Genomic DNA, 12,142 nt, shown 5'->3' with positions numbered 1-12,142 from the left:
CAGACGCCACAGCCTTCCGTGGTGCCCTCTGGGGATGTTCCCAGGGAACAGGTGGGGCTGTCTCCTCTAAGGGAAGTGTGGGGGCAGGGTCAGGAGACCCCAAGATCCCCTTAGGAGCCAAGACCTCAGATCCCGCCCCAAAGTGTTGCAGGGGAGAGAACGTCCCCTGTCGGAGGAGCCATCGGCCTCCCAATGGAGGGAGCTGCAGCGGCTGCACCAGTGCGCAGAAATCATGGGCTGTCCAGGCGTTCTCTGGAGCATTTATTCCTTTTTAATTTTTTACTTAGAGCATTCAACGATTACTGGTCAGTCCACAAGCCTTTATTAAGCACTCCCTCTGCTCGGCACGCTCAGACTCGACCCAGGGAAAGGGGCCCCCACCCTCCCAGAGTTTGCTATCTAACCTGGGGAGAGGCCGGCCACAGGAGTCCCCAAGGGGGAGGCTTGGGAGGAGGGCTCCATGAGGGCTGCCGGCCTGAGCCAAGGGGGCTCCTTTGGGGAGCTGCCCACGAGGCCTTCGCTCCGGGGCAGAGGGGGCCCCAGTGGATCTGGGGTGGTCTGTGGCCCCACCCCCTCCCTGCACTCTCTGGGCAGTACTTCTCCCCAAGACTCCAGGCTGCCTCAGGCTTAGTCTGCAGTAGGTTGGCTCCGTCAGTGTTCGTTGGAGGACTCGGGTCCCCTTTCCTGCCGGCTGCAGCTGGGTTACACAGCAGGGGGTGCCCGCACAGCGCTGAGCCAAGGCTTATGGATCCATAACTGATGGGTAAGGAGGGTCCCGTGGCCCAGGTACTATGCCCCTCAGGGCACGGCTGAGGAGGCATCTGGTCAGCCTTGTCTCTGGCAGCGCAGCCCACCAAACCCCCTAGAGCTGCCTTGTGGGCCCTGGGGGAGAGCAGAAGCCCCGGCCCTCTGAGCTGGGCCATTTGGCTCCGTCCTGCCAGGGCCCCAGCGGAGGGGAGAGGGGATCCCCATCACGCCCTCGGCCATCACCCCCCCAGGGGCCACTCTCCTTCCCGCCTCAGTGAGTTCAGTCTTCCTCTCCATCTGGGGGCCGGCTCCCTGGTGCTTCACCCGCCGCTGCCCCTCGAGCTTCCCTCCTCTGCCGGGCCGTTCCCTTCTCCAAACTCTGCCCGGTAACTCCCAACCCGGTTGTTTCCACTGCGGCCTCTTCCCCTCCCCAGCAGCACTTCTGGGGTCTCCCGCGCCGGGAGCTCCGCACTCCAGGACTGGGCCATCTTCTCTGGTGGGCGGGGCTCCCCTTCTCCGGTTCCCGCACGGGTCGGACCCCAAACAAAACTCACACCAGCCCCTTGCTTAGCTGCCCCCTTCTCCCCGGCGCGGGCGGACCCTGGCGCCGGCCCAGCCGAGATCTCCCTCCCTCCCACCTGGACTGCCGCGGTAGCGAGGGGGGGTCTCCCCGGCCCCTCCCCAGCGCGCCCTCCCAAGCGACCTTCCCAGAGCTAGTTCCAACCACGGCGCCTCCGGGACCGAATCCAAGACCCTTTCCCACCGCCTCCCTTCCTAGACCTGCAGAAATTCTCCGAGGGTCCCCAGCTGTGAAGTGGGTCCTGATAGCGCCCAGGCTCAAACGAGACCACAGAAAAGCTGGCAAAGTGCCGAGCACACAGTGGGCGCTTAGCGTTGGGGAATCTACACCCTTTCGGGACGCCACGTGGTGCTGCTCCCCAGCCCAGGCAGCTGCCGCCGCCGTGGCGCAAGGCGACCGCCGGGAGGGGGAGCTGGAGCCCACTGCGCGAAAATCCCAGGACTACAAGTCCCGGCAAGCACCGCGCTCCTCTTTCCGCCCGCCCCCGCCTCCCCGCGTTCTCTTGCCCAGCAGCATTTCGGGAACCAGCCCTCGTGCGCAGACGCGCGCCACCTCCCCGCGCGCAGCTCCCCAGCAATGCCGGAGGAGCACGGCCCTCCTCCGGCCAAGCGCTTCCGGGCCGGCCCCGGGTTCCCCGGGAGCCGCGGCGCTATGCTGCCCGGGGGCCGCCGGCCGCCACTGGGAGCCGAGGCCCTGGAGCGTCAGCGTCGGAGTCTGCCCATCTTCACGGCGCGCGGGCCGCTGCTGGCCCGCCTGCGAAGCGTCGAGTGCGCCGTGCTCATTGGTGAGGCCCGGGGCCGGCGCGGGCGAGCCGAGCGCCCGCTGCTGGCGGGAGGGCGGAGGAAAGGGGACTTGAGGAGAGTGCGCGTGCTCCGTGAGATCTCTGAGACTGGCCTGGGCCGGGCGGAAGTGGCGGAGGGGGGCGGGGCGCGTTATGAAGGGCTTCCCGAACAGCTTTTTCTGTGGTAGATTCAGGGAGCCATCGGGAGCCGCTGGGGCTTATCGGGGTTTGGGGGGGGGGGGCGCCCCTTAGGAACTCCGCGCCAGCGCTTGCAGGGCGGATCGGAGCGGGAGGAGCCCCCTCTGCTGTCCCTGCACTTGGGGGCGCCGGCGCCGGGGAGAGACGGCCCGGGGCTGAAATTAACCAGAGCCGCAGCAGAGGCGCTTCCACCCCCCCCCCGGGAAATTGGCCGCGGCGCCGTGGGGCGGGCTGGGCAGTGAGTGAGGGGTCCGGGGGACGCCTGGGTCCGAGCCCGGGGGCTGGAGGGAAGAGGCCCGGCGGGCCCTGGGCCGCCCAGAGGGGCCTCTGGGAGCCCACGAGCGCCCGGAGAGAATTGGCGGCCCCGGGCATTGCCCTAAGGTCGCGGGGCGGTTCTCTGAAAGCTGTGAAGTAGGTGCTGAGAACCGAGAGCCAGCGAGGTTGGGGGGGGCCAGGGCCCCCGGAGGAGGAGAGCTGAGGAATGATGGGCTCTGGGCCAATGTGGTGGGGGAGGAGGAGACGCCTGAGGCGAGCGTGAGAGGGGCGCTGGCTGGGGGGCGAGCGGAGAGAAGGGGCGGGAGCTCAGTTTGGGTCTGGGCACAGCGGAGGGTCTTTCCTGATGTGGGGTCAGGGCCTGGAGGAGACGGGAGAGACCAAAGAAGGGTTCAAATCCTTCTAGAAATCTCGATAAGAGATTCTCTCTTAGAGCTCCCAGATTGCTTCTGGGAATGTCCCAGCCTCCATCATTGATCTGGGGGGCTTCAGAGGCCTATAGAATCTCAAGTCAAATGGGGTCTTCTGGTGGGATGACGAGAGGCATCCTTCCCTTTTACCTTCGGCCTGGGGTTCTTTGTTTTGAAGGAAGCTGTGCTAAGAAAGTGGGACAGCAACTTGGTCAGCGTGGTTTTTATTAATGACTCCTCATGACCCCACTGCCGGTTTTCTTGTCAGAGATATTGGAGGGGTTCCTTATCTCCTTCTCCAGCTCATTTGACTGATGAAGAAATTGTGGCGGAGTAGTTATGTGACTTGCGCAGGATCACCTTGCTAGGAAGTGTCTGAGGCCAGATTTGAACTCGGGGAGATTAGTCTCCCTGACTCCACTGGCCACCCAGTCTCCTGGGGTGAGTGGAGACAAATAAAGTATGAGACAACTGAAAATGGCCATGAAGGGATTTAAAAGCCAGAAAAGAAGTTTGTGTTTCTTCCTGGGAGTCGTCCAAGGGGGCCCAAGTGCTTAGAGAAGCTCGTTTCTTCCTTCATGTAGTTGAAATCGGAATGTGCCCTCTCAGGATGAGTCATGTCTGCGTGTGAGACCATGCAACAAGCCCTCTGTGGCCCCTGAGCTCGAGGGCCAGTGCCGGCCCCTCATCCCCCTCTGTTTTCCACCCTAACTCTGCAACCCTAATGTAGTCCCCAGATGAGCGTCTCATGGTGAAAGGCATTCTCCTGTTCCCTTCTCCAGGGGAAACTGGTTCGGGGAAGACCACGCAGATCCCCCAGTACCTTTACGAGGCGGGCCTGGGCCGCCAAGGCGTCATTGCTGTGACTCAACCTCGCCGAGTTGCCGCCATCTCCCTGGCTGCCAGAGTCTCCGAGGAAAAGAGGACAGAACTGGGCAAGCTGGTGGGTAGTTTGTCTGGATTGGGGGCCTGAGCTGGGTTTCTCTTCTCTAGCCGGGTTGGCCTCCAGGCCCGGACTCCAGCTGGGGTAGCTCTGGCTCTGGGCTTGTCGCTCCGAAGTCATCGCCCTTCCCGTTACAGATGTGGAAACCGAGGCTCGAACATCAGCAGAGCCGGAAGTCAAAGCCTGTGGCTTCCCGGGGGCCAGCTGTTGGCCTCTGGCTCAGCTTCCCTCCTTGCAGGTGGGCTACTCTGTCCGCTTTGATGACGTCACTTCTGAGGACACCAGAATCCTCTTCCTCACGGATGGGATGCTGCTGCGGGAAGCCATGGCCGATGCTCTGCTGCGCAGGTACAGCTTTGTCATTCTGGATGAGGCTCACGAGCGGACCATCCACACGGACGTGCTCCTGGGCGTGGTGAAGTCGGCCCAGCGCCGCAGGAAGGAGCTGAGGAAGCCTCCGCTCAGAGTGAGTCGGGCGGCCGGGCCTCGGGACGGGCTGCGCATTGCCTCCCCACCTCCCTGAGCCACCTCATCCCCTAGGTCCTCGTCATGTCGGCCACCATGGACGTGGACCTCTTCTCACGCTACTTCGATGGTGCCCCTGTCCTCTATGTGGAGGGGCGGCAGTTTCCCATCCAGGTTTACTATACCAAACAGCCCCAGAGCGATTACCTCCATGCCGCCCTGGTGTCCATCTTCCAGATTCACCAGGTGAGGTTCCCGGGGAACAGAGAGAGCCCTCGCGGGCCAGTGGGGTGAGGAGAGAGAGCCTGGGTCAGGTGCTTCCTCCCTGCCAGCAGGCAGGGGCCTCCTAACCCTAACCCCACCTGCACACAGGAAGCGCCTTCTTCTCAGGACATCCTGGTGTTCCTCACGGGTCAGGAAGAGATCGAGGCCCTTTGCAAGGCCTGCCGAGACATAGCACGGCACCTGCCTGAGGGCTGCCCGCCGCTGCTGGTGCTGCCGCTGTACGCCTCCCTCCCCAGCTCCCAGCAGCTCAGGGTCTTCCAGGGGGCCCCCAAGGTCAGTGCGGCAGAAGGCAGCCTCAACGCTCATTCGCGGGGCATCTCTGGGCCAAGGGAAGGTTGGAGGGGGGGCTTCCCAGCAGCTCGGCTGCTGCTCTCTTCTCCTTTGCCTTCCTACAGCTGTGGTCTGAGGTGGCCCAGAAGGCGGCTACAGGGTTCATCCCCCGCTCCCCATGACCCCTTCCTAACGAACGTCGGTGCTCCAGGCTTGCGCCCGCCTGCCATGGACCCATGGCGGGGAGACTAGGCCAGCCCAGAGGGGTGGCCACCCACATTCCGGCCATCCCTCACGGGCCCCAAATCACTCTCCATCCTTCAGGGCTCTCGCAAAGTGATCGTTTCCACCAATATTGCGGAAACCTCCATCACCATTGCCGGCATCAAGCACGTGATCGACACGGGCATGGTCAAGGCCAAGAGATTTAATCCCGGTGAGTCTCAGTGGGAGTGGGGGGAGGAGGAGACAGACACACACAGATTCCCCTCCCTCTGCCCTAGTTCTCCCCAGGCTGGTTCCCTCAGGCCCGGGTTCAAGGCCCTGCTCCCCCTGGGTTCCCTTTCCTGCATCCTTCCTCATGGAACCCGCCAGGCCGCCCAGCGGCGCGCTGGAGGTGTTGACAGCGCCGACTCCGTCCTTTCCAGAGAGCGGCCTTGAGGTGCTGGCCGTCCAGCGGGTGTCCAAGACGCAGGCCTGGCAGCGGACGGGGCGGGCCGGCCGCGAGGACAGTGGGTCCTGCTACCGCCTCTACACGGAGGACGAGTTTGACAAGTTTGACAAGATGACGATTCCGGAGATCCAGAGGTGCGAAGGGCCCCCTGCTGCCCCGGCACCCTTTCCTTGGCTCGGGTTGGCGCCCCTCCCTGCGGACCGCTGGCCTCAGAGAGGGGTAGGTGACTGGGCTTCTTCCTAGGTGTAACCTGGCCAGCGTCCTCCTGCAGCTCCTGGCCCTGCGTGTCCCCAACGTCCTCACTTTTGACTTCATGTCTAAACCGTCCCCAGGTGAGTGTGGGACCTTTGCGGGAGGCCCCGGGCCGGGCAGGGGCTGGATCTCGGGAAGCCCTGGGCTCCTCCCTGTGCTCTCTCCCTTCAGATCACCTTCAGGCCGCACTGGAGCAGCTGGAACTGTTGGGGGCCATCCAGCAGAAGAAGGACGAGCCACTGGGGCTGACCCCGATTGGAAGAAAGATGGCAGCCTTCCCTTTGGAGCCCAAGTTTGCCAAAGTAAATCCCTGCTGGGGCTACGGGCCCGCTTCTGCGGGTCCTTCCTCTCCAAAGGCCCTGGCCCTGCGGAGGCCCGCAGTCTGGGCCTCAGCAGCTCCCCGTTTGTCCTTTGCAGACCATTCTTCTCTCCCCCAAATTCCACTGCACAGAAGAGATACTGACCATTGTTTCCCTGCTGTCTGTGGACAGTGTCCTGCACAACCCCCCTTCGCGACGTGATGAGGTGCAGTGCGCCAGGAAGAAGTTCATATCCAGTGAGGGGGACCACCTGACCCTGCTCAATGTGTACCGAGCCTTCCGAAACGTGGGCGGGAACAAGGTAGGCCCTTGGGGTGGGGCTGCAGCCTGGGCACCCCCAGCCTGAACTTGGGGACTAGAAACCAGCCAGCCGGCCCCTGGCCACCTCGATGCTTGGCGGGCCCGGGTCGTGGCGGTGCAGGCCGGGCCTCTCTGCTGGGGGGGCACACTCGGCCATCAGGCTGGCAACAAGCCCGAGTGTCGGGGGCTGCCACTCTCTGGGCCGAGGCTGGTCGCTGACCAGTGCCATTCGGGGTGCACTGCGGGATTGGTTGCCTCTGCCCTGGCAAGGGAAGGGTGGTGAGGAGGGATGCAGGGCGGCCACCAAACCAGGCTGGGGAAGCATCCTCCTAGGCCTGGGAGGGGCTCTGAGCTCACTTGCTCGTCCCCAGGAATGGTGCCGAGAGAATTTTGTCAACGGCAAGAACATGACGCTTGTGGCCGAAGTCCGAGCCCAGCTCCGGGACATCTGCATCAAGGTAACACTGCAGGGGGGGGGGGGGGCTCTGAGCATCTGCGGGGCTCAAGCCTCGGCCTGTCTGTCCCGGCCTGAGCTCCCTCCCACTTTGGGTCTTTCCCCAGTGGCCGTTCTTCAGGTCTTAGGACCGTGGAGGCCATCACGGTCTTGGGCCATCAGGGTTAGCTGAGAGGCGGCAGGTTTGCTCGCCCCCTGGTGCTCCCTGCTGCTGGGGAGCCCATGGAGGCCCACGTCTTTAAATGCTTTGGGCAGGCAGCCACAGCCAGAGCATCTGGCCCATTCTTCCGGACTCTTCCCCAGTCCCAGCTGCTCCCCCTAAATCTTGGGCCCCACATTGAGCAGAGGGGCCCACTTCCTAGTTCAAGCCAAGGTTTCCTGCTGCGGCCAGGGCCATCTTCGGTCCTGAATATCTGGCCGCTGGACCCCGATGGCTCCCAAGGAGGGCAGGCCGGTGACCTTGCATGGCCTGCCTTCGCTTCAGTCCAGCTCAGCCCCGAGTCTGGTCCATGCTTTAGGCTAAAGGGGGCGAGGGACCCTCACAAGTCCGGTGGGACTCAAGGGGAATCCTTTCAAGCAAACCGTCGGTCCCTAAGGCCCCTTCTTTGGGGCTCTGGCCTGTCAGGAACTGTCGTCACCTCCAGCCCAGGTTTCCGTCTGGTTTCCTTAGACGTGGGGTCAGACCTGGGCGAGTGTGCGTTTGGATGTAGGTGACACAGGGCAGGCTGCCCCCAGGTGGTCTCCAGCAGTGGTGGCGCCTGTAATGGCTCCCAAGCAATCTGTCCCAGAGAGACCCCGGGCACGGGAGTGTGTCTTCCATGGAGGAGTTCCTGCCCTGTGCAGACGCCTCATCCTGGGGACCGAGAGTGAGCCGGGTCGTCCCCTGCACCTCTAGGCTGGGCCTAGGTGTCCCTTTCTCATCGGGAAAGCCTTGAGAAAGCCCATGGGAGGGAGAAAACAAAGTCTTCAGGACTGGCTGAGGGATCCCGACAACAGGCCAGTGCACATCATGGGGCCTTATGTTTGCCATTTTTGGGGGATCACTGACCATGGCCTGCCCTCACCACAGCCTGAGGAGGGGCCACTCACCACAGCCTGAGGAGGGGCCACCCGTGCCGGCTCTGGGGTGAGGGGAGACTGGCCCCTGCCTCCTCCTGAGCAGCAGCTCTCCTCCCCTTTCCCTCTCCCCCTGGCAGAGCCTCCCGGAGCTTGAGCCTCCAACTGGCCTCCCTCCTTGCCGCCTCCTCTCCACGTCTAGTCTCCCGGATCTTTGTAGCCTTTTCCTCCTCGTCCACACTTTCTTTTTGCAGCTTGACCCTTTGTAGGCAACCTCAGGCTCTTGGCTCCAGCACTCAAGGTCTCTGCCCTCAGCTGAACTTGCAGCTTCCCGGTGGGACGGGGGTCCCAGCAGCAGCACGGTGGGAGCGGCCTCCTGCTCCCCAGCCTCAGCCCGTGGGATCGCTCCCCTCCCTTTGACAGGAGGGCCCGAGGGGACCAGGCGGCTGGGACTCGGGGCCCTGGGGAGAATCGGGGGATCACAAGCCGTATTTCTCCTCTTCCCGGACAGATGGCAATGCCCATCGAGTCTTCGCGGGCCGACACGGGCAACATCCGCCGATGTCTGGCGCACGGCCTTTTCATGAACACGGCCGAGCTTCAGCCCGACGGCAGCTACGTCACTGTGGACACCCGCCAGCCGGTGTCCATCCACCCGTCCTCCGTGCTCTTCCACTGCAAACCGGCCTGCGTCACCTACAACGAGCTGCTGTCCACCAACAAGTGCTACATGAGGGACCTTTGTGTGGTCGATGCAGACTGGCTTTACGATGCGGCCCCTGACTACTTCCGGAGGAAGATGAGGGCCGTCCGGACCTGAGCAGGGCGAGGGGCCAGGCAGGAGGGTGGGGCTCATCGCTGGTTGGTGGGCAGCAGTCTGTCTTGCTTGGCTTGAGTTTTTATCCGTATACAGTTTTTCAATTAAAGATGCAATAAATTTACTTTTGTAACATTTGTACAAAGAGGTGATCCGTTTGGCCTGAGCTCATCCGGCGGGCTTGCTGGGCGTCCCGGGACGGGCGTGAGCACTGTGTTTGGTGGGAGTGGAGAGAGGCGCTGGGGAGCCCGAGGTGTTCTCCCAGTCCCCGTTTGGCCCCCTCACTGCTGCTGGCGACGGCCCTTCTCTAAGCTCCAGCTTTGGCAGAGAGCCTCACCCGTCTTCTCATCTCCTTTGCTCCTTCTGGCATCCCTGGGCTAAGGGCTGTCGTGCCCATTTCTGTGCTGTGGGAACTGAGGCTGGCAGAGCGGCTGAGATTTTCCCGGCCCAGAGGCAGGTAGCAAAGGTCGCCTTCCTGGCTCACGGTCCGGCACTCTGGATGTTGCCGGCACTTATTCTTGCTTGGGTATCCCCCGGGAGCCGCAGGTACATTCGCCGCCTCGCTTGGCCCCTTGCCGCACAGACCTCCCCAGACTCCGCAGTCCCTGGCAGCTCCTGCTCTGTCCTTGCTCAGCACCCGCTCGGCCCTGTGCCGGGCTTCAGGATGCGTTTCAGCAGGTAGACGGGGGTAGTGGTGGTGAGAGCCCCCCGCTCTCCCTTCCCTCAGAGAAGTTGTAGAACTTGGGTTGCACGGGGCCTGTGCCTCCATTGCATTTCATTTTATTTTTATTTTCCCTGAGGCAATTGGGGTTAAGTGACTGCCCAGGGTCACACGGCTGGGAAGATTTGCACTCAGGTCCTCCTGACTTGCGGGCTGGGGCTCTCTCCACTGCCCCCCCTAGCTGCCCCATCCTTCGCTGTGCGTGAGGGTCCAAGCCTGCAGCTCTTGGATCCCAGACGTTTCGGGCCCCCCTCCTTTGCCCAGTAGGTGGGTGCTTTAGAGCGCTGCTGGAGGACCGACTCTGCTGGGCCCCGGGGTACAGATGGAGGCAAAGAGCGCCCTGGATGCTTATGAGAAGGTGCACGGATGAGAACTGGTAAGGGGAAAGGGGAGAGGGGAGGTATTGGTCCGTGGGCCCAGGCAGGCCGACGGAGGACGGTGCTTGTGGTTCCCTTGGGCGGACGTTAAGCCCCTCACTGACCCAGGAGGGCCTCCTCCGCTCCCAGGGCCATAGCCTGACCCTGCTCGCTCACAAATGGGCCGGCTGCACCATCCGCTATAATCTGCCAGCCGACCTCCCTCTGTCACCATGATCTGTAGACTCTCCCCTGCCCTGGCCCTCTCTTCTGCTCATCGTGACCCCTGGTGGTCCCTCGGTGACCCCTGTTCTCTGCACTGGCCTCTCCTGAATCCCTTCCCCGACTCATCGGATCCCCGACCGGGCTCAGCCAAGCCTTGTCCCAACATGCGTCCCCTTGAATCCACCTGTGCAGCTGGACGCTGCCCCTGTGACTTCCCTGGGTCTTCCTGCCGCTTGGAAGTTCAGCATCTCTCCACTTAGCACCCCCCACTCCCCGTCCTCCCCTTCTCACGTGGTGAAGTGGTCTCACCCCAACCAAGCCCAGTCCCCCTCTATCCCCCTCCCCTCATGGTCCCCACTGACTTCAGCCGCTCCGGCTCTGTCCCTGCTGCCCAGAAACGTTCCAATAAAACCCTCTCTGCTCCCTTAGCCCCTGCTCACCCTGCCGTCTTCTGCCTGTTATAGCTAAACTTGGAGAACAGGTGCCCACAAAAGTGCTTTTGACTGCCGCCCCCTAGTCTGGCTAGGCCTTGTGGGGCCCCCAAAACCCCTGTCCCCAAAGTGACCAAGAGTCTCTCCATGGTGAATCCCAGCGTCCTCTCCTCGAGCTCGGTCCATCGGTCCCTTCTGAATGCCAGGTTTTCACGGCACCGCTCCCTCCTGGTTCTCCTCAGACCGGACCTCGGTTTCCATTGCAGAATTGTCATCCAGGCCACACCTGCTGACCCTGGGTGCCCCCACCCCTCTGCCCTTGCTGGTTGCCCTCAGCTGCCCCATGCATTGAATGACCAAATCTGTGCTGACATCCCCTCGCCTGTCCCGGCCTCTCTGTCACCCTCCACCTTCACATCCCAGCTTCCTCCTGGCCATCTCGAGCCACGTGCCCAGTGTAATATTCTTTCTAAAATGGAATGTTCCCTGGTGAGGTTTTCTTGGGGTCTCTGGGAGCAGCCTTTGTTTCAGTTCAGTAATCACCACAAGTGCAACTAGGGGTTAAAGTCCAGTCCTATATTGTCTCCTTCAGAGTCTTGCCTCCTTTCCTGGGGCCCAGTTAGCTTTCTTAGAGGCCTATCTCTCTGCTTGCTTCCGGGAGCTCGAGCTCCTGCCTGCCTTCTCTGCCCTCTGAATCTCCCCAACTCCAAGGTTTTGTGCTTCAGTCTGCAGCCACCACAAAGGTGGACGATGGAATGAATCTGTCTCAGCCTCTGAGAGCTTCCAGTGCACTTGTCCTTTCTGGCCCTGAGAGTTTCTTGCTTATATGCTCCACACTGAATATACATCATGCATTATATCACTAGGAACCCATTATTTGTTGTAGGATTAAATCAATGCTAAACTAGATTTAACCACTGTCTCCTCAATTCCACTTAGTACCTTGTTTCAGGTTCTGGCCCATAATATCTCCTTGGATAGGATCAGATCAATCACACTGAACCAGGCTAAATGAGATAACCATTGTCTCTATCAATTCCATTGACTTAGCGCCTTGTGAGAATCCTTTGTTTCAAGGTCAAAGTTCTAGCCCATTAACGGTCCAGCGCATCTGGCACACTCTCCATCTCAGCAGGAGTCCATCTTTCTCCCCCCTTTCTAAGTTCCCTAGTACCCCAGCTTTGCTATCACGCTCGGCTCTTTATTGTTACCATGCGTCGACTCAAGAGGGCAGTAGGTGACTTCAGTGTAGCATCTGTCTCTCCCCACCCACACTGGCCGTGCGGCCTTCGTCACCAATTTGGGTCCAACTGTCCCTCAGGTGCCTCCCTACTCTGGGTCACCCTCCTCTCACCCACCCAGCTTTCCTAAAGCTCAGCAGGTTTGACTGTCTCCCCCCTCCCCATGCAAGAGTCCAGGGGCTTCCTAGCACTTCCAGGATTCAACACAAAATCCTCCATTTGGGGCTCAAAGCCCTACATCACCTGCCCTCTCCCACCTTTCCAGTCTTATACCTCATTCACCTACGGGCACTTTGGGATTCGGGAGTCCGGCCACCTTGCTGTCCCACAAATAAGATCCTCCA

The 12,142-nt window shown here is 61.7% G+C and overlaps 1 protein-coding gene across 4 annotated transcripts; it reads left to right on the top strand.

The window, feature by feature from the left end:
- Positions 1-1,826: 1,826 nt before the first annotated feature.
- DHX33 (DEAH-box helicase 33) lies at positions 1,827-8,962 on the top strand. Of its 4 annotated transcripts, none has more exons than XM_031957333.1 (12): positions 1,827-2,111; positions 3,772-3,932; positions 4,171-4,398; positions 4,473-4,643; positions 4,770-4,955; positions 5,277-5,388; positions 5,600-5,759; positions 5,869-5,957; positions 6,049-6,179; positions 6,295-6,498; positions 6,869-6,955; positions 8,519-8,962. In XM_031957333.1, exons 1-12 carry the CDS (start codon positions 1,904-1,906, stop codon positions 8,825-8,827), a joined length of 2,046 nt encoding a protein of 681 aa, XP_031813193.1. In that variant the 5' UTR covers positions 1,827-1,903; the 3' UTR covers positions 8,828-8,962. The 4 variants fall into 4 exon arrangements, with proteins under 4 accessions (XP_031813193.1, XP_031813194.1, XP_031813196.1 ...); XM_031957334.1 differs by lacking the exon at positions 1,827-2,111 and adding an exon at positions 2,215-2,292; XM_031957336.1 differs by lacking the exon at positions 1,827-2,111 and adding an exon at positions 2,332-2,544 and having other exon boundaries at positions 4,070-4,398.
- The last annotated feature ends 3,180 nt before the right edge of the window (positions 8,963-12,142 follow it).

The sequence above is a fragment of the Sarcophilus harrisii genome, chromosome 3 (genome assembly GCF_902635505.1).
Source record: "Sarcophilus harrisii chromosome 3, mSarHar1.11, whole genome shotgun sequence".
NCBI lineage: Eukaryota > Metazoa > Chordata > Mammalia > Dasyuromorphia > Dasyuridae > Sarcophilus > Sarcophilus harrisii.
The sequence above is the reverse complement of the archived record's forward strand: the minus strand, read 5'-3'. Positions and strand labels throughout refer to the sequence as shown.

Excerpts from the sequence above, each read along its gene's own strand:
- DHX33 (XM_031957333.1), top strand. The coding sequence starts at position 1,904 with ATGCCGGAGGAGCACGGCCCTCCTCCGGCCAAGCGCTTCCGGGCCGGC. Across the intron at positions 2,112-3,771 it reads CGAGTGCGCCGTGCTCATTG|GGGAAACTGGTTCGGGGAAG; the intron begins GTGAGGCCCGGG and ends TCCCTTCTCCAG. Across the intron at positions 4,956-5,276 it reads TCTTCCAGGGGGCCCCCAAG|GGCTCTCGCAAAGTGATCGT; the intron begins GTCAGTGCGGCA and ends TCCATCCTTCAG.